Raw genomic sequence first — 17,894 nt, forward strand, 5'->3', positions numbered from 1 at the left:
GACAGGGAAAATTCCCTCGCTTCCCCTGTGGTCACTTTCTCAGCTCCCGAGAAGACCAGGGGGTGGTTGCCCCAGGGCCCCCTTGTAAAGATGGGTGGTCTCTACGGCAGCCTGGGCCCCACTGCAGACCAAAGCTGTTATCTCAGGAGGCGCAGTACCCAGCAGTCCACAAGAGCAGTCTCAGTTTCTGCTCTTGACTTTCCAGTCTAGGGTGGGGCTGTGGGGTCCTGGGCCTGCCGAGCCAGGCCCTGGACATGTGAGCGTCCTCCACCTGCTCCTGGCCGCACAGACCGCTATTCATACTCCCCATTGTTTCATCTCAAACAGACACAGCCAGGAGCTTCCCAGCTGGCATTAGTGGTAAAGAACCTGCCTGCCAATGCAGGAGGTGTGAGAGATGTGAGTTCGATCCCCGGGTCAGGAAGATCCCCTGGAGGAGGGCATAGCAACCCACTCCAGTATTCTTGCCTGGAGAGTTCCATGGACAGAGGAGCCTGGAGGGCTACATACAGTCCATAGGGTCACAAAGAGCTGGACACGACTGAAGTGTCTAGGCTCACTTGCTTGTGGGTCTGTTCATGATTCTGGCCCAAGGTCCCCAGGGCAGCTGCCCCTCCAGGGACATTAGGCGGAAGTCCTTGTGGCTGAGACATGATAGTCAACACAGCGCCCAACCCAGGGCTCTCTCTAGCTATCCAGGGTGGCAACATGCCTGTATGGAGTCCAGGGGAGCTCAGCTTGCCCCTCACAAGCTGTGGGACCCTAGGCAAGTCCCTTTCAAGGCCTCAGGCTCCCCACCTCTGAAATGGGAGGAAGAGTCCAGACTTTATGCCCTGCAGGAGTCCTTCCAGCCTGGCCATCCCCAGTGCTTGAAAAGACTCAGCCTGGGAAGGGCCACCCCTGACCGTTCTCCCTCCTTCTCTCCTGAGATGTCTGACTGGAGAGGCTGGGCCCAGAGGACATCATTTCTTGTCCCAGGCAGGGATTGCTGGCCTAGAGCAGGAGCAGGGAGTCAGGCAGGGGAGGACAGAGCACCCTAGACAGGCGACACTAATTCCCCAGCAGCACCTCCCTCATCCTGCTCCTCCTTGCGTCCCCAGAGCGTGCCTGATCATTGCTACACCATGGACTCAAGCCCAGCTGGGACCCCCAGTCCGCAGGTAGGTGGGTCTTGGTTCTCCCAGTCACCACCAGGGGGCTCCCTTCCTCCCAAGGCCAAGGAAACCCAGGGAGGTCCTCATCAGCCAGGTGAATGGTCCCAGGACTGGGGCGCCCACTGGGATCACTGTGAGCTCATGGAATCAGGCCATTTGCAGGGTAAAGAGAAAAGACACTTGGGCAAGAGCTTCAAGAAGTAAGTGAGGTGGAAAAATTATGAGATTGGCCCCCAGGTCACCTGTATTCTTGTGCCGGCGGGGCTGCCTCTAAGTCCTCTGACGGCTCTTTTCTGGGTCTCAGTTTTCTCACCTTCACATTTGGTACAACAGCCAGCGGCCTCCCAAGGCTATCGTGAGAAGCAGGTGAGATGTGGATGGTTGGGTGGGTTGGTAGATGGATGGAAAGAAGGAAGGGAGAAAGGGACGCAGGAAAGAAGGCAGGCAGGCTCGCAGAGATGTTGGAAAAGGGAGCAGGGCTTGGGCCAGGGGGAAGGGAGGAGGCCGAGGAGTCGGGACCCTCTGATCTTAATCACCTCTTTCTTTAAATATCTTTAGCCCCCGAGGGCCGATGGGAATATCAACCTGGGGCCTTCTGCCAACCCAAAGTGAGTTCCAGTCTCTCAATCCCTTTCTTCCCTAGCTCCCCTCACCTTGGGAATACAACCCAAATTCTCTGATTCAGCATCAAGATCCTCTGCCATCTGAGCCCAGGACCAGCCCCCAGCTTTATCTCCCACTAATTCCCCAGCCTCTTCTCATGCTGAGCCCTGTGGCTGGAATATCCCTCTAAAGCCTGCATTATTAGCAGCCCCCCACCCTCCAGATGCTTCTCTGTCTTTGGAGGCCAGAGTCCTTGTCTTCTATGCAGTTGTGTTTGGTTTTTTCCACTTCTTGCCTGTTGTTTACTCCATTGTGAGATCCCCAGAGGCAGAGATCAGTCTGAGAAGACCCTCTTGGCTGGAAAAACATGGCCTTCTCCAGCTTCAAAGTTAAAGAGAAGCCCTGATTTGAACTAATGTACCCTGTTTCCCAAGCTGGCAAATGCTGACCCGTGTTCCTTCCTCTTACCCCAGTGCCCGGCCCACGGACTTTGACTTCCTCAAAGTCATTGGCAAAGGAAACTATGGGAAGGTGAGTGACCTGTGAGCATGGGAGACCCGGGTTTCCCCCCTTTCCAGCCCCTTCCATCCCCTGCTGTCACTCACGTGTGCAAAGTGGGAGCTTACAACCTGCAGAATCGTGGGCACACGGCTGGAACTGGAGGTCTGCACCACCATCAAGAAACCCAAAGCCCAGAGGAGTAGTCACCTGCGGGTTCTGCATTTGTCCTCCTGCTCAGGTCCTACTGGCCAAGCACAAGTCCGACGGGATGTTCTACGCAGTGAAGGTGCTGCAGAAAAAGTCCATCTTAAAGAAGAAAGAGGTACCAAGGCTTGGGCCCAGGCAGCTCCTCTCCTGCCTCTTGACCCCCAGTCTCAGGTGGCTTCCAATGATAGGTCCAACTCTGAGCATAGAGGTGATCGAGTGCAGGGGGCTGGGTGGGATGCTGGCCCCTCTCCAGGAAGGCAGGCTAACCGCCTTACCTGGAGGGCCTGCAGGTGGCCCTGGCCCGGCCCTCTGCCTTCCCCTGAAGATCCAGGGCTCCATGGCAAACCAGTCTTCAGCCCTGTCAGTGCCAGCCTCCCCACCTGTGCAATGTGGGGGTCACACTTCAGCCTTGCCAAGGGCCCTTCAGGCCACAGCCTTCCGGGAGTTCTAGATGCTTCCACTGACTTGAGTCTCTTTAACACCAACTCCATAAGAAGGACAGCAGGCCCCGAGGAAGGATGGAATGTCAAGTCAGAGGACTCAGTAGAGGGAACTAAGGTTATAAAGGAGCTCACGGGTCAGGTCTTGCTGAAGGAGGCGGCCTTGAACATAGGCTTTTGATGATCTGAAAAGAGGGCATCCGGGCAGGGGAACAGGAACAGAGGCCTGGATGTGCACAGCGCCTGCCTTCTTTTCTCTGAGAGCTTGTCCTTGGAACTCACCTATTCAGTCATCTTGCAGCTTTGTTGAGGCTTCCCTGGTGGCTGAGATGGTAAAGAATCTGCAGGCAACGTAGGAGCCCGGGTTCAATCCCTGGGTTGGGAAGATGCCCTGGAGAAGGGAATGGCAACCCACTCCGGTATCCTTGCCTGGAGGATTCCATGGACAGAGGCGCCTGAGGGGGCTATGGTCCATGGGGTTTGGTAAAAGAATCGGACAAGACTGAGCAACTAACACTTTCACTGGGTGAGGGGGGCAGGGAATTTGGACCCAGGGCTGGAGCTGCACCCAGCTGCACTGGCGGGGGATGAGGTGGATCACGCAGAGCCCTGAATGCTAGGCAAGGACCCCTGGGCTTGGCTCTGAGGGCAGTGAGGAGCCATGGTGGGAATTTGAGCAGGGTGGGCGCGTGGGTGGTAACGCGACCCGTGTGTGTGTGTGTGTGTGTGTGTGTGTGTGTGCGCGCGCGCGCGTGCACATGTGTGCATGCATGCGTGTGTGTGTGTTGGTTAACTCCGCAGCAGAACCACATCATGGCAGAGCGCAGCGTGCTCCTGAAGAACGTGCGCCACCCCTTCCTTGTGGGCCTCCGCTACTCCTTCCAGACACCCGAGAAGCTCTACTTCGTGCTGGACTATGTCAACGGGGGAGAGGTGGGTGACCCAGAGCTCTCCATCCCATGTGCCCATGGTGCACCAGGTTCTGGAATGATCTCCCCTCATCCTTACCACAGACCCATTTTGCAGCTGAAAAGACCGAGGCTCAGGGAGGTAACTCACTGGCTCAAGGCTACCCTGCATGAACTTGGCAGAGCCAGGATTTGAAGGCAGGTCTGTCTGACTCCCAGCCATTTTCATTTCTTGACTCCCATGCAAAGCTGTCCAGAATCCCTTCAGTGGACCTGGGAAAGGGCAAAGTCAGAGGAGCTCTGTGGTCAGTAGTTCTAATTTTACCCATTTTACACCATAGGCCACTGCATGGGAGTGAGCAGTCCTTGTGGTTGTGATCTGGGGCCACCTGGTGACCCAGAAGCACAGCTGGGAAATGCTGGGCTCCCTCCTCTGTCTCTCTGAGCAAGATGGCCCTTCTGAGTGACCCCAGATTTAACCTATGTGGCCTCATGCTCTTTAGCCTGATGTCAAGAGGGAAGTTTTGTGTCCTCTATCCCTAAATTCCCTGGTGGAGGTGTGAAGGACTTTTCTTTGCCAGTAAAATATACCAAAACAACTGGCCCAGGGGCAGGTCTAACCTGGGCTCAGTTTGACCATCGTAATCATTTTATCATGTGGGTTAGAGGAAAAGCACATGTCTGACCCACCCAGGTTAAAATCACAGCTCTGCCAATGATAGTCCATGACCTTGGGCAAGTCACCTGGCTGCTCTGACACTTCCAGTTTCCTTTTCCACGAAACTGGCCTCCTACTTGAAACCTGGAAGGTAGTCAGGAGGATAAAAGAAAAGTAGAGATGTATTTGGAGAAGGCAATGGCACCCCACTCCAGTACTCTTGACTGGAAAATCCCATGGACGGAGGAACCTGGTAGGCTGCAGTCCGTGGGGTCGCGAAGAGTTGGACATGACTGAGTGACTTCACTTTCACTTTTCACTTTCATGCATTGGAGAGGAAAATGGCAACCCACTCCAGTGTTCTTGCCTGGAGAATCCCAGGGACAACAGAGCCTGGTGGGCTGCCGTCTATGGGGTCTCACAGAGTCGGACACGACTGAAGCAACTTAGCTAGCAAGCAAGCGAGCAAGAGATGTGTTAGGGTGTGGCTGGAGCCTGGCACAGAGTAGGGGCTCCATTCTTGTTAATTCACCTTTCCTGTTGACACTTTGCCAGCTTTGTAGGGCGGGGGCCGGCATGCCCTTCCTTGTATGAGGGCGTTGCAGCTTAGAGAGGGGGTGACTTGCCCATCTGCCTCCAACCCTGCATCCGAGGAGCTGGAGCCCCCCAGGAACCCGCTCACATGCCTCCTCCCCCTCCAGCTCTTCTTCCACCTGCAGCGGGAGCGCCGGTTCCTGGAGCCCCGGGCCCGGTTCTACGCCGCCGAGGTGGCCAGCGCCATTGGCTACCTGCACTCCCTCAACATCATTTACAGGTGAGGCCTGCCTGTGGCTCAGAGCCAGGCCTGGCCCTTCCGCCCCGACAGCCGGGGGTGTGTGGATCCCTAGATCCCAATGAAATCCCAGTGAACTTGGTCCTTCCTCTGCCTGAGGAGGAGGGCCAGCGTGGCTTCGACATCACAGCACCCTTTCCTTTCAATGTCTGCAGGGACCTGAAACCGGAAAACATTCTCTTGGACTGCCAGGTTGGTGTGTGTGTATGTGTGTGTGTGTGTGTGTGTGTGCGCGTGTGCACACCTAGTTGCACATGTGTGCTGTGTGCCCATGAGTATATGTTTATGTGCATGCATTGTGCATGCGTGCATATGGCTAGGGACGCATTCAGGTGTATGTGTGCACGTGTACATGCATGTAAATGTTTGTTGTGTGTTCATGGGTGTACACGTACTCGTGTGTTCATGAGTGTGTGTATGAGGCCTGTGGTGGGGCAGGGGTACTGTTACACAGAGGCTCGAGGATTTTGCAGTCCTTCCATGTCTTAGACTGAGTTTCCTGGAAATAGACTCTGAACTGGAGTGTAGGGTGCAAAAGGCTATTCGGGAACACTCTCAAGAGCTCCACATTTAAGGGTGAGGGGCAGGTTTGGGCAGAGGAAGCAGTGCACCTGCACTGCTCACGCCTGCTCTGTGGTTGCAAGTGAGACCTCAGCTGGTCTTCCAAGGGGGGGTGCACCCCAGCTGGGATGGTTGTCTAGAACTCTTTCAAACTGAGGCAAGGATGCGGGCGTCTGCACCACTGTACTGGCCAGTCATCAGATGAGGATTGACCCTTGAGAGGGGCATGACTTTGGATGAGGGCAATGGTCCATCATGGAGGATGGGCAGGACAGCTCCTAAAGAGGGGATCTGGGCAGAGCCTGGCAATATCCACTCACATCACGACCTCCACGAGCTACCCTCTCACCCAGCCACAAAGTGTGTTTGCTCTCTCGGTCCCCTGTCCTCTGTTAAGGGGGCTGCTGCCACTAGGCCCCTCCAGCAGGGACATTCTGGAACTGCTGGGTGTGGACGTGAGTCTGTGATGAGCTGGGGGCAGACAGTGCGATGCCGTCTTCCCACCCCTATGCTGTTGTTGGCATCCAGGTTAGAAGCACAGAGTGAGTGGAGCCTCCAGCTCGGGCTTGTGCCAGGGACACAGACCCCACGGCCATGCCCCGGGTGTTGCATCTGGGCTTTAGGGTTAGACCTGGTCATCCCTTTGGCTCAGATCACCTCCCACGCCTGCCCTCCCTCCTCCACAGGGACACGTGGTGCTGACAGACTTCGGCCTCTGCAAGGAGGGTGTGGAGCCCGAGGAGACCACATCCACGTTCTGTGGTACCCCCGAGGTAAGCTGAACCTCCTGGGAGGGCGGAGGCAGGAAGTGGGTGAGGCCACAGCGCCTGACTAGAGCCCCCAGGTTACAGCAGAGGGGCTCACTCCTTCCCCCAAGCACTTCCCCTGAGCTGACTGCACACAGAGCCTTGGTTTCCTCATCTGTGTCATGGGCGGACCAGCTCTGGGGGCTTCTGGGACCTGGCTTGTGAACCCCTGCAACAGTGCTGTCTAACAGAAATAGGAACAGAAATGCAAACCATATATGCAGTTTTAAAATTTCCAGCAATCCACACTCAAAAAGAAACAGATGAAATCAATTTTAATGATGTATTTTATTTAACCCAACATATACAAAATAGTGGGTTTCCCAGGGGGCTTATTGGTAAAGAATCCACCTGCCAATGCAGGAGACGTGGGTTCAAACCCTGGGTCAGGAAGATCCCCTGGAGGAGGAAATGGAAACCCACTCCAGTATTCTTGCCTGGAAAATCCCATGGACAGAGGAGCCTGGTGGGCTACAGTCCACGGGGTCGCAAGAGTCAGACACGGTATTGTAGAGCAATTGTCCTCCAATAATTGCATTTTGTTCTATGCTTCTCAATATTGTACAATTGCAATCTTTGATGATTTAAAAAAACACCACACACACACACACAAAACAGCATGCGAGACTTCCCTAGTGGTCCAGTGGCTAAGACTCTGGGCTTCCAAACAGTGGGAGTGGGTTCGATCCCTGGTTAGGGAACTAGATCCCTTAGGGAACTAAGACCCAATGCAGCCAAAAAAAAAAAAAAAAAGCAGCATGTAAAAAAAAATGTCAGACATGACTTAGCGACTAAACAGCAGCAATACAAAATAGTATCGTGTCAATGTACAGTCAATGTAAAATTGTTGAAATATTTTGTTTTATTTTTTCTAAGTCTTTGATCCGGTGTGCGTTTTACACTTACTGTCCCTCTCAGCTTAGCTCAGCCACATTTCAAATGTTTGGTAGTCACACGTGGCTAGCAGTTACTGTGTTAGATAGCACTGCCCTGCAGGGTGAAGTCCATGTGCAATAGGAGGCCCTGGCCTGACCTGACAGTTAAGATCAAGTGTAAAGATACCGATCTCCCTTCTTCCAGCCACTAAGAGCCTGGGGGGTTAAAATTTGTGAATCTCAGCAATCATTCATACTTGTCTCTTTGTCCTGCCAAGGCCTCCCTGCAACATTGGGGTTAAAAGCCATTCCTTGAACTTATACCAGCGTTGAACCTTGGACCTTGATCCCAAAGGGGTTTCCAGCTGCTTGGACAGATGTCTGGGTCGGAGGTGGGGGTCTGAGGCTGCAGGGCTGGCGAGTCCTCTCGAGCTGGCATGGCCCAAGACTTTAGCTTTTGGTTTTTTTCCATATGCTTAAGCATCTGGGTCTCAGATTTCAGCTGAGCCTCCTCTGTTTGGTTTTAGGAGAGCCGGTGGACAGATGACCTCTCTAACCAGGAGTAGTTTTCTGTGTTTGGGTCTGGGAGGGTGTTCGCTGGACAGAGCTGGCCTCCCAAAGCCTTGCCAGCCCAGCCATCCCTTCCTTGGCTACTGCCAGGAGCTGATGGATCATGTAGGAGACATGTGGCTCTAACAGGTCATCTCTTCCATGACTCAGGCACTGCCATGGTGCCGGGGAGCATAGACAAAAGATAGACCACAGTTGCTCAGTTGTTCATAGTTGTTAAAGGCCAACACATATATTAGCAGGTGTCTTTTTTATGTGTGTGTGGCTGCGCTGGTTCTTTGTTGCAGCATATGGGCTTTGTCTAGTTGCAGTGAGGGGGCTTCTCTTGCGGCAGTGTGCAGGCTCAGTTGCCCTGCAGCATGTAGGATCTTAGTTCCCCCACCAGGGATCAAACCCGTGTCCTCTGCATTGGAAGGAGAACTCTTAGCCACTGGACCATCAAGAAAGTTCCTCGCCTGTGTCCTTAACACAGCCCTTAGGGAGAGATTCTGCAGTTCCGTTATGTGGGATAAGGACACCAAAATTCTTAGAGGTTCAACGATCTTCTTGGGATCACACATTCAGTGGGACTCAGTTCAGTTCAGTTCAATTCAGTCGCTCAGTCGTATCCGACTCTGCAACCCCATGAACTGCAGCATGCCAGGCCTCCCTGTCCATCACCAACTCCCAGAGTCCACCCAAACTCATGTCCATCAAGTCAGTGATGCCATCCAACCATCTCATCCTCTGTCGTCCCCTTCTCCTCCTGCCCTCAATCTTTCCCAGCATCAGGGTCTTTTCAAATGAGTCAGCTCTTCGTGTCAGGTGGCCAAAGTATTGGAGTTTCACCTTCAACATGAGTCCTTCCAATGAACACCCAGGACTGATCTTCTTTAGGATGGATTGGTTGGATCTCCTTGCAGTCCAAGGGACTCTCAAGAGTCTTCTTCAACACCACAGTTCAAATTCTTCGGCGCTCAGCTTTCTTTTTAGTCCAACTCTCACATCCATACATGACCACTGGAAAAACCATAGCCTTGACTAGACGGACCTTTGTTGGCAAAGTGATGTCTCTGCTTTTTAATATGGTGTCTAGGTTGGTCATGACTTTCCTTCGAAGGAGTAAGCGTCTTTTAATTTCATGGGACTAGGTCTGGGTAACTCCCTGCCCCTCTCCACACCCATGGAGTCTCTCAGCGTGGCTTGCTCTGTTGCTGAGGCCTCTTTCCTTGGTGGTAGAGACCCCAGCCTAAGAGGTTCCCAAGCCCTTGTGTCTGCAGGAAGCACAATTCTGCCTAAGGTTCTCTACTTGTGCGAGGTACAGATACATAGCATGTATTCAGCTGTCAGTAGGAGCTCAAATGCCACCTCCTCTTTCCTGACTCCTTTCCATCCCTCCGTTACTAAGGTTACCTGTGCAAATATGGGCCACACCGACTTATACTTCATCGGTGAGTCTTCCAACTGCCCTGTGAGTATCCCCAGGGCTTTCCTAGTTCCAAGACATCACTTGGATGCTTTTGAGCAAATTAAAGGCACTCCCTTTGGGCAGACTAATTAGAAAACATTTCCCGTTTATTTATTTTGTATTTTATTTTATTTGTGGTTGCTGCTTATTACTGCGCATGGGCTTTCTCTAGTTGCAGCAAGCAGGGGCTACTCTTCATTGTGGTGCTTGGGCTTCTCATTGGGGTGACTTCTCTTGTTGCAGAGCCCTGGCCCTAGGGCACATGGGCTCAGTAGTTGTGGCATACAGTCTTAGTTGCCCTGTGGCATGCAGGATCTTAGTTCCTGGACCAGGGATTGAACCTGTGTCCTCTGCACTGGCAGGTGAATTCTTAATCACTGGATCACCAGGGAAGCCCCAAGTTTTCCCTTTAAACATATGTGAGTTTCTGGATGGGGATTCCTAAGTGCAGCTAGTGGTAAAGAACCTGCCTGGCAATGCAGGAGACATAAGAGATGTGGTTTGATCCCTCGGTCAGGAAGATCTCCTGGAGGAGGGCATGGTAACCCACTCCAGTATTCTTATAGCCTGGAGAATCCCATGAACAGAGAAGCCTGGTGGGCTACAGTCCATAGGGTCGCAAAGAGTCAGACATGACTGAAGCAACTTAGCACACATGCACACAAGTTGCCAGATACAGTCTTGTACTAGGGTTGTGGTTTGGTGAGTTGATCACAGTCAGGCTTGCAACCCCCTTTACCCCTTTGGCTGGTGCTTTTGTGTGGCGCACAACATATACATCTGTACAGGGCAGTCCAGCCAGATTTCCTCCACGTCCTCAGCACACTGGTAAAGGGTCCTGCACAAAGCAGGTCTTTGGTGAACTGATGCTGAATGAACACATGCACAGCTAAGTAAATATCACAGAAGAATCAGATTCTGGTGATCTCTTCCTCCAAGTGCCTTGCTTACAAATGGGGAGATGGAAGCTGAGTGTCTTTCAAATAAGTGTGTTTTCTCTCAACAGTACTTGGCTCCAGAAGTGCTCCGTAAGGAGCCTTACGATCGGGCAGTGGATTGGTGGTGCTTGGGAGCGGTGCTCTACGAGATGCTACACGGCCTGGTGAGTGGGGCAGAGCTGATTCTGGAAGAGATGGGGGGTGGATCTCTCCCTTGTGTGGCCTCCTCAGGCTCCTCAAGGAGTTGAATGAGCCACCTCTTCTCTACAACCTCAAGAAGGGTGATGCAAACATGGATACAAGGATACAGTATATTTTTTTCAATAAAGTCAGTTCCACACTTTATAATATACTATCTCATGTGTTACTCCTTTCGTGCCTCAAAAAAGCCTTTGGACACGGGCACTGCAGGAAATGGGGTTGTTATTTTGTGTGTGTTAGTCGCTCAGTCGTGCCCGACTCTTTGCGACCCCATGGACTGCAATCCACCAGGTTCCTCTGTCCATGAGATTTTCCAGGCAAGGATACTGGAGTGGGTTGCCATTTCCTTCTCCAGGGGATCTTCCCAACCCAGGGATTGAACCCGGGTCTCCTGCACTGCAGGCAGATGCTTTACCGACTGAGCTACAAGGGAAGCCCCTGAGAGGGAAACTGAGGCTCAAAGAGGTCACAGTCCTGGGAGGTGGTAGAACTAGCTCCTGGATCCAATCCTAGACTGCCTGTGCTTCTCATCTGAAGAATGACAACATGTCTCATAACCATCATATGAGGCTGGAATAAAATGATGATGAGAAACTGTTAACTTTGGAAAGTGCGAAGTTGGTGCACAAGCTTGATTAAGAGCCGTGGGATAGAGGGGGCACCAGGAGAGGTCCACAAGCCTCACGCTGGAGGGGAGAGACTTCTCGGCCTTCCCAGCAGCCTCTCCGCTGTGCTGGCCGCCCAGAGGCCTCTGTCTTTCTCCACTCTGCCACATGAGCCATGGCGCAAGGCACATGTCTGGCTGAATCCTTCCAGCTGCACCCCCGCCTTGCTCCAAGTGTCTCTGAGAACTGTGCCCACTTCAGCATGGATGACCCTCCCATCTCTCTGCCTCTCTCTCACCAGCCGCCCTTCTACAGCCAAGACGTATCCCAGATGTACGAGAACATTCTGCACCAGCCGCTACGGATTCCCGGGGGCCGGACGGTGGCCGCCTGCGACCTCCTGCAAGCCCTGCTCCACAAAGACCAGAGGCAGCGGCTGGGCTCCAAAACAGACTTTGTAGGTGACTTGCCAGCAGAGTGCTGGGCTCTCAGCCTCCTGCTGAGGCAGCCCAGAAGCAGTGTCTTGCATCCAGCAGTTCCCTAGAGCCAGGCACTGCTAATTCACCTGTTCAGAGATTCACAGCTGCTGCTGTTTATTTCCTTCAATCTAACACTTCTAGTCAACCGATATTTATGGAGCACCTATTATGTGCTGGGCTTTGAGCTAAATGCTAGGGATTTGTTAGACTGGGTCTCTGCCCTTAAGTTTATGAGGTAAAGGCAGACACACAAACATAGATTATTACAGAGTGTGACTATGCCAAGAGGCCAGACAAGAATTCAGGCAAGGCTTGACTGGGACTTGTGCGGTAGGATGAGGGAGCAGAAATAACTAATATGTGCCCTTGTTGGCTCTCCAAGGAGGGCGGACTGATTCATTATATGGGGTGAGGGTAAGGGCAGATCTGGGGGTCAGGCAGGAGAAGTGGCTTAGGTAATCTGCCCACCCCCTTGGTGGTGTTGTGTGCAGGGTTTATGCACGGTACCCTGCTTTTTCTCCCAGCACCCCAGAAGGGGCAGTTGGTTTTTGGCTTTTTTGTATCTTACAGCTCCTAATTTGTCTCAACTGCGCATGCGTGCAGTTCTTTTTCATCCCTTATAGTTTCTTTGTATTCTGTTGCTGGATGAGACGTTTCTCTGGGTGTTTGTCTAAGTGCAAGTACAAACACTCTGGTAAAGGATCCCAGGTTCCAGCCTGTTCCAGAAAGACATGAACAATGAGCAGAGATAGACAATAATGGGGGAAATTCACACTGGCGTGGTCAGGGAGGACCTCTATGAGGAGGTGACAATTGAGCTGAGATTTGAAGGACGGGAAAGAACTGGGAGGAGGCAACCCAGACACAGGGCACAGCGTGTGCAAAAGTCCTGCAGGAGGAGCAAGGCAGGGAGAGATAATTAGATGATTGATTAATCAGTATATGCTGAGCAGGAGAGTGGAGGCCCCAGGTTAAGTTTTGACAAATTCCTCTGGCTTCTGTACAGAGAGCAAACTAAATTGCTTTTCACAAATATCTGAGCACTTCCCCCTTGCCAGGACCCAGGCTGGACATCTGAATAGAGAGATGAAGAATTCACAGTCTGTTCTCCAAATAAGTTCATGGCTTTTTTTAAAAAAATTGAGCAAAATTTTAAAAATAATCATACATTCTCTACTCAACAAAAGGTCATTTGGATTTATAAGAAGATCACAGTACTTTTCTCCATAGAAGTTTGTTCTTCTAGCATAGTAGTTGCGATTGCATGAACTGTGAGACAGACTGCCTGGATTCAGATCCTTTCTCCACCAAGCACTCAGTTCCGTTCAGTTCAGTTCAGTCACTGAGTCGTGTCTGACTCTGCGACCCCATGGATCGCAGCACGCCAGGCCTCCCTGTCCATCACCAACTCCCGGAGTTCACTCAGACTCACATCCATCGAGTCAGTGATGCCATCCAGCCATCTCATCCTCTGTCGTCCCCTTCTCCTCCTGCCCCAATCCCTCCCAGCATCAGTCTTTTCCAATGAGTCAACTATTCTCATGAGGTGGCCAAAGTACTGGAGTTTCAGCTTTAGCATCATTCCTTCCAAAGAAATCCCAGGGCTGATCTCCTTCAGAATGGACTGGTAGGTGCAGGATAAATGGCTTAACTTCTCTTTGCTGTTGTTTAGTTGATAAGTCACATTCAAGTCTTCTGCAACCCCAGAGAATATAGCCTGCCAGGCTCCTCTGTCCGTGGAATTTCCCAAGCAAGAATACTGGAGTGGGTTGCCATTCCCTTCTCCAGAGGATCTCTCACGTCTCCTTCTTGGCAGGCAGATTCTTCACTGTTTGAGCCCCCTGGGAAGCCCCTGCCTTCTTCTTCCCATCTATAATAACAGCACCAAGTTTGTAGCTCTTATGAAGGTCAAATAACATAAGCAAACACTTAGGCTAGTGCCTGCTGTGTAGAAAGCGCTTTTTAAGTGTACAAACTATCCTATATGCCAGATACCATGAAGTTTAACATTTAAGGCTTCTGCCTACCCATCCCTGGACAGTTTAAAGAAAAGGCTTTCATGAAGACAGGTCCCTCCTTCCCAGAGGAAATTTGCATCTTAAAAAAATGTGACTTTTAAAATAAGATATACTTTCCCATAGATCAAGATTCAAAGGATATTCAGAAAAAGTCCCTTCAGCTGCCTAGTTTTTAAAATTTTGAGGCAACAAGTGTTACCAGTTTTGTGGGTATTCTTCTAAAAATAGTTTGGATCTGGCTTGTTAACAGTTCCCCAGGGGATTTAGATACACAGAGGTAGAGAATCATTCTTTGAGAGACATAGAGAGAGGGAGGGCTCTGCTGGAAAAGGCGAAGTTTTTGTCAACATTAGTTTGGATTAGGAAAGAAGCGATGAATCATGCCCAAGGCTGAATTCTTAATTCTGGATCTTTATGAAACTGCAGCTTTTCTTGGGGCTTTACTTCTCAAATCTTCCTTGAGTGAGTTGATTTGGTCTATTTCTCTGTCTAGAATTCTGGAAGAGGGATCTCCCTGGTGGCCCAATGGTTGGGACTTCCTCTTCCAATGCAGGGAATGTGAGCTCAGTCTCTGGCTAGGGAGCTGACATCCCACATGCCTTGCAGCCAAAAAAAAAAAACAAAACATTAAGCAGAAATAATATTGTAATAAATTCAATAAAGACTTTTTTTAAAAGAGTGTATTAAAAAAAAAAAAGAATTCTGGAAGAGTCAGGATGCACTGAGAGAGTGGAGTAAGATTCCCCAGGACCCTCCAATAGCAGTTTCTGATGTCTTGTTCACTGACAAACCTCTACAGCCTAGTATGGTACAGGGTAGGTGCTCAATAAATAGCTGTGGAATAAACAGATGCTACATGGAAAAGATCTGGGCTTGAGATAACGGCTAAGGGGCGAGGTCTTATTGCAGACACTCCTTTGTTCCAGGAAACCAGCCATAATGGCAAGTTACCTTCTTAGTAAAGATTTTAGGGCTGGAAAACCGGTTGCCAATAGAGTTGGATCTCTGAGGCATGTGGGGTGGGGTGGGAGTGCCAATGGAGAGGACTGCTACTGATCACCTTCTTCCCACAGCTTGAGATAAAGAGCCATGTATTCTTCAGCCCCATAAACTGGGATGACTTGTACCACAAGAGGCTGACTCCACCCTTCAACCCAAATGTGGTAAGAGGCCATCACGTTCTGGCTTCTGGGTTCCCAGGATTGGTGGAAGCTTGGAGGCTACCTGGGGAGGGTATCGTGGCCTGGGCTCTTCCTATAGATGGGAGAACTGAGAGTCCAAGAAGCTCAGTGATTTGTTCAAGCCTACCCTGTAAGCCAGAGGCAGAATTGGGTCTGGAACCCGGAAGTCCTGACTGCCAGTTCAGCTCTGTATGAGGAGCCAGGTTGCCTCCCTTTACTTTCAATACCAATAACCCTCATCACAAAGCATTTTACAGCTTTTAAAGTGTTCTGTGTCATGGAACACACCCAGACAGAGCCGAGTCCTGTGACGATTTTTTTCCTTATGTTTAGCTTTCTTCCTGGTAATAAAAATGACATGTATTTATTGTAGAAAGTGTGTAAAACAGAGACATTTAAATCGTCATGGAGAGGGACTTCCTTGGCAGTCCGCTGGTTAAGACTTTGAGCTTCCGCTGCAGCAGGCACAGGTCTGATCCCTGGTCAGGGAAGTTAAGATCCTGCGTGCTGCACAGCACGACCAAGAAATAAAATAAATTTAAAGCATTAAGGAGAAAAAGCGTATTATCTCACCACCCAAGAGAAAGCACGCATCACTGGCATGTTTCTTTCAGATCTTTCTTTCTGTTTTTTATGTAGGTCATAGTTCATACACAGATACAGATATCATCTCCCCCAACATAGATCATAATTCATGTATAGATAGATCTCGTCTCCTCCCTGTTTTTGCTAAAACTATGTCATCATTTTCCTAAGTCACATGAGACTATGATTTTAAGTGGCTGTATATTTCAACCCTATGTGGGTAATGTAATTTATTCCACCATGTTCCTAATGGTGAACTTTAGGTGATTACCACTTTTTCTTTATCATAATGGATTAATGAATATCTTTAAGTTCATGTCTTTGTCCAGTTATTTTTTAATTAAATTTTTAATTGGAGTATAGTTGATTTACAATGTTAGGCTAGTTTCTGCTGTAAAGTGAAACAGTCATACATATATATAGATCCACTCTCTTCTAGACTCCACTCCCATATAGGTCATTACAGAGTACTGAATAAAGTCCCCTGGGCTATACAGTAGGTTTTTATTAGTTGGACTTCTCAGACAGTAAAGTGTCTGTCTACAATGCGGGAGACCTGGGTTCGATCCCTGGGTCGCGAAGAATCCCTGGAGAAGGAAATGGCAACCCACTCCAGTACTGTTGCCTAGAAAATCCCACGGATGGAGGAGCCTGGTGTCCATGGGGTCGCAAAGAGTCGGACACGACTGAGCAACTTCACTTTCACTTTCTTATTAGTTATCTTTCATATAATAGTATGTATATGTCAATCCCAGTGTCCTAATTTATCCCTCCCCGTTCCCCCGGTAACCAGAAGTTTGTTTTCTGTGTCTGTGAGTCGATTTCTGTTTTGTAAAGAAGTTCATTTCTATCTTATTTTAGATTCCACATATAAGTGGTATCACATATTTGTCTTTCTGTCTGACTTCACTCAGTATGACAATCTCTAGGTCCATCCACGTTGCTGCAAATTGTCCAGAGTTCTGATTATTTCAAGATGGATTCCAGATGGGGAATTACCAAGTCAAAGAATGTGAATATATTTTCTTTTTTATTGTTGAGGTATAGCTAGTTGGGGCTACCCTCATAGCTTGGTGGGTAAAGAATCTGCCTGCAATGCAGGAATCCCAGGTTCGATTCCTGGGTTGGGAAGATCCTCTGGAGAAGGAAATGGCAACCCACTCCAGTATTCTTGTCTGGAGAATCCCAAGGACAGAGGAGCCTGGCGGGCTACAGTCCATGGGGTCACAAGAGCTGGACACAACTTAGCGACTAAACCACCACCACAACCACAGTTAGTTGACTTACAGTATTATTTTAGTTTCAGGTGTACAGCATAGTAACTCGATATTTGTACATATGATACTCCATACAGAGTTATTATAAACTATTCACCATGTTCCCTGTGCTGTCCATTACATCCTTGTAACTTATTTGATACCTAGTGGTTCGTACGTCTTAACCCTCTTCACCTGTTTTGCCCTTCCTTCCGCCCCTCTCCTCTCTGGTAACCACTCATTTGTTCTCTGAATCTGTTGTGCACATTTTTTAGGTTTTTGATTCATACTCTCTTCATGTCACAATCTACCAGCAGCGTATGGAGGGTTGATGTAGAGCAGGCAGGGGACCAGGCAGGTAGAGGAATTGGTAAATGGTTAATGGACCTTGTGGAATATGATGACTGGTGTAAAGGCATGAAAAAATGACAGTTAAAGAAGGATGACCCTGGGGCACTCAGAGGGGAGATCTAACAGCTCTCTCAGGGCTCTGGGCTCCTTTGGCAGCTCTGACCCAGTGTTCCGTTCTCATCATTGGCTTATATTCACAGGCAGGACCTGCTGACTTGAAACACTTTGACCCAGAGTTCACTCAGGAAGCTGTGTCAAAGTCCATTGGCTGCACTCCTGACACCATGGCGAGCAGCTCTGGGGCCTCGAGTGCCTTCCTGGGATTCTCCTATGCGCCGGAGGATGATGCCATCTTGGACTGCTAGAAGAGAAGCTCCCATGAAACCACCAAAGCCAGCTTGCAATCTGTAAGGAATTACCTTCAGCTGTTAGTCACAGAAGCCCAAAGTTACAATGGCTTAAATAAGAGTTCCGCCCGCCCCGCCCAGCACATAAATGAAGGATGGCGTTAGGTGATCCAGGGCGGGTAAGACAGGTCATCAGAGGCTTTCTGTATTTCCGCTGTCATTCTTGGAAAGTGGCTTCTACTATTAGGATTATTATATTATCCTAAGATGGTACTGGAGCTCTAGCCACTGTTTCTGGGTCCTGGGCAGGAAAAAAAAGGAGGAAAGAGCAAAAGGGCACCTTTACAGAGTTTTCCAAGAAGCCCCACCCA

The 17,894-nt window shown here is 50.1% G+C and overlaps 1 protein-coding gene across 1 annotated transcript; it reads left to right on the top strand.

Moving 5' to 3' along the window:
• The first annotated feature begins 1,109 nt into the window (after positions 1–1,109).
• Positions 1,110–17,541, top strand: SGK2 (serum/glucocorticoid regulated kinase 2). Its single transcript, XM_052650982.1, has 12 exons — positions 1,110–1,160; positions 1,713–1,762; positions 2,231–2,288; positions 2,497–2,580; positions 3,707–3,838; positions 5,173–5,285; positions 5,459–5,495; positions 6,551–6,637; positions 10,569–10,664; positions 11,608–11,763; positions 14,877–14,966; positions 17,377–17,541. Exons 1-12 carry the CDS (start codon positions 1,125–1,127, stop codon positions 17,539–17,541), a joined length of 1,104 nt encoding a protein of 367 aa, XP_052506942.1. The 5' UTR covers positions 1,110–1,124.
• Positions 17,542–17,894: the final 353 nt, after the last annotated feature.

The sequence above is a fragment of the Budorcas taxicolor genome, chromosome 13, assembly GCF_023091745.1.
Source record: "Budorcas taxicolor isolate Tak-1 chromosome 13, Takin1.1, whole genome shotgun sequence".
NCBI classification, from domain to species: domain Eukaryota; kingdom Metazoa; phylum Chordata; class Mammalia; order Artiodactyla; family Bovidae; genus Budorcas; species Budorcas taxicolor.

Coding starts and splice junctions, on each gene's coding strand:
- SGK2 (XM_052650982.1), top strand. CDS start 1,125: ATGGACTCAAGCCCAGCTGGGACCCCCAGTCCGCAG. Junction 2,581..3,706: donor CCATCTTAAAGAAGAAAGAG/GTACCAAGGCTT, acceptor TTAACTCCGCAG/CAGAACCACATCATGGCAGA. Junction 10,665..11,607: donor ACGAGATGCTACACGGCCTG/GTGAGTGGGGCA, acceptor CTCTCTCACCAG/CCGCCCTTCTACAGCCAAGA.